The following is a 755-nucleotide window of genomic DNA, read 5'->3' on the forward strand; positions in this document are numbered from 1 at the left end:
GCTCCTGCCCCACACCCCCCACCCGGGCAATGCCGGGGGGCGGCGGGGGGGCTGCTGCAGCGCCTGGGCCAGTGGTTCTACGAGGTGGATGTGGCGACGGCCTGGGGAGAGCGGCTGCGGCGACACCGGCTGCGGAGCAGGAACGTGTGCGTGGGGATGAGTCGGGGTCATTGTCCCGCCCCCCTGCGCTGCCCCCCAACTTGTGGGGTGGGAGTAGAGAGGCTGGGTCGGGCTCACTGCTTGTGGGGTGCAGGCAGAGGGGTGGGATTGGGGCCCCCCTACTTGTGGGGTGCAAGAAGAAGGGCTGGATCCAGCCCCCCAAGTGTGGGGTACAGAGGGGCTAGGTCAGGCCCCCCACTTTTGCCCCCCCCAGGTACTCCCGCTTCCTCAGGGACACGTACGGGGACAATGTGGTGGCCGCTGTCTTCACCCTGTCCTCTGGTGGGGGAGTCAGGTGAGCCCCTGCCCCACTTTGGCGGTGTCCCCCTTGCCCTCCTGGGGGGGGGGGTGTCCCTCGCCCTGATGCTCCCCCCCCTCCCCCCAGATTTGAGGGGCAGGAGCACTGGATCCGGCCGGAGAGCCGCTGGCGCCCCGAAGTACTGCGCCTCCGTGATGTCCCCGTGGTGGCCCTGGACCTCAGTGGCTCCCCCCTCACCTACGATGGCTTGGACAACTTGGGTGAGCCCTGGGACCCCCTGGGACCCCCCCACAACCCTTTAGGGACCCCTCCCTGACCCTTCTCCTGCCCCCCCCTC

At 69.7% G+C, this 755-nt stretch overlaps 1 protein-coding gene across 1 annotated transcript in view; it reads left to right on the forward strand.

Moving 5' to 3' along the window:
• Positions 1 to 755, forward strand: part of ATP5SL (ATP5S-like) — an 8981-nt gene that overhangs the window by 7694 nt on the left and 532 nt on the right. The window contains exons 3-5 of the mRNA XM_010567187.1: positions 19 to 146; positions 374 to 454; positions 545 to 678. Of these exons, the coding sequence (XP_010565489.1) occupies positions 19 to 146; positions 374 to 454; positions 545 to 678 (343 nt within the window). The remainder of the gene's footprint in view (positions 1 to 18; positions 147 to 373; positions 455 to 544; positions 679 to 755) is intronic.

This window comes from Haliaeetus leucocephalus, unplaced genomic scaffold, assembly GCF_000737465.1.
Source record: "Haliaeetus leucocephalus isolate CR32 unplaced genomic scaffold, Haliaeetus_leucocephalus-4.0 Scaffold227, whole genome shotgun sequence".
NCBI classification, from domain to species: domain Eukaryota; kingdom Metazoa; phylum Chordata; class Aves; order Accipitriformes; family Accipitridae; genus Haliaeetus; species Haliaeetus leucocephalus.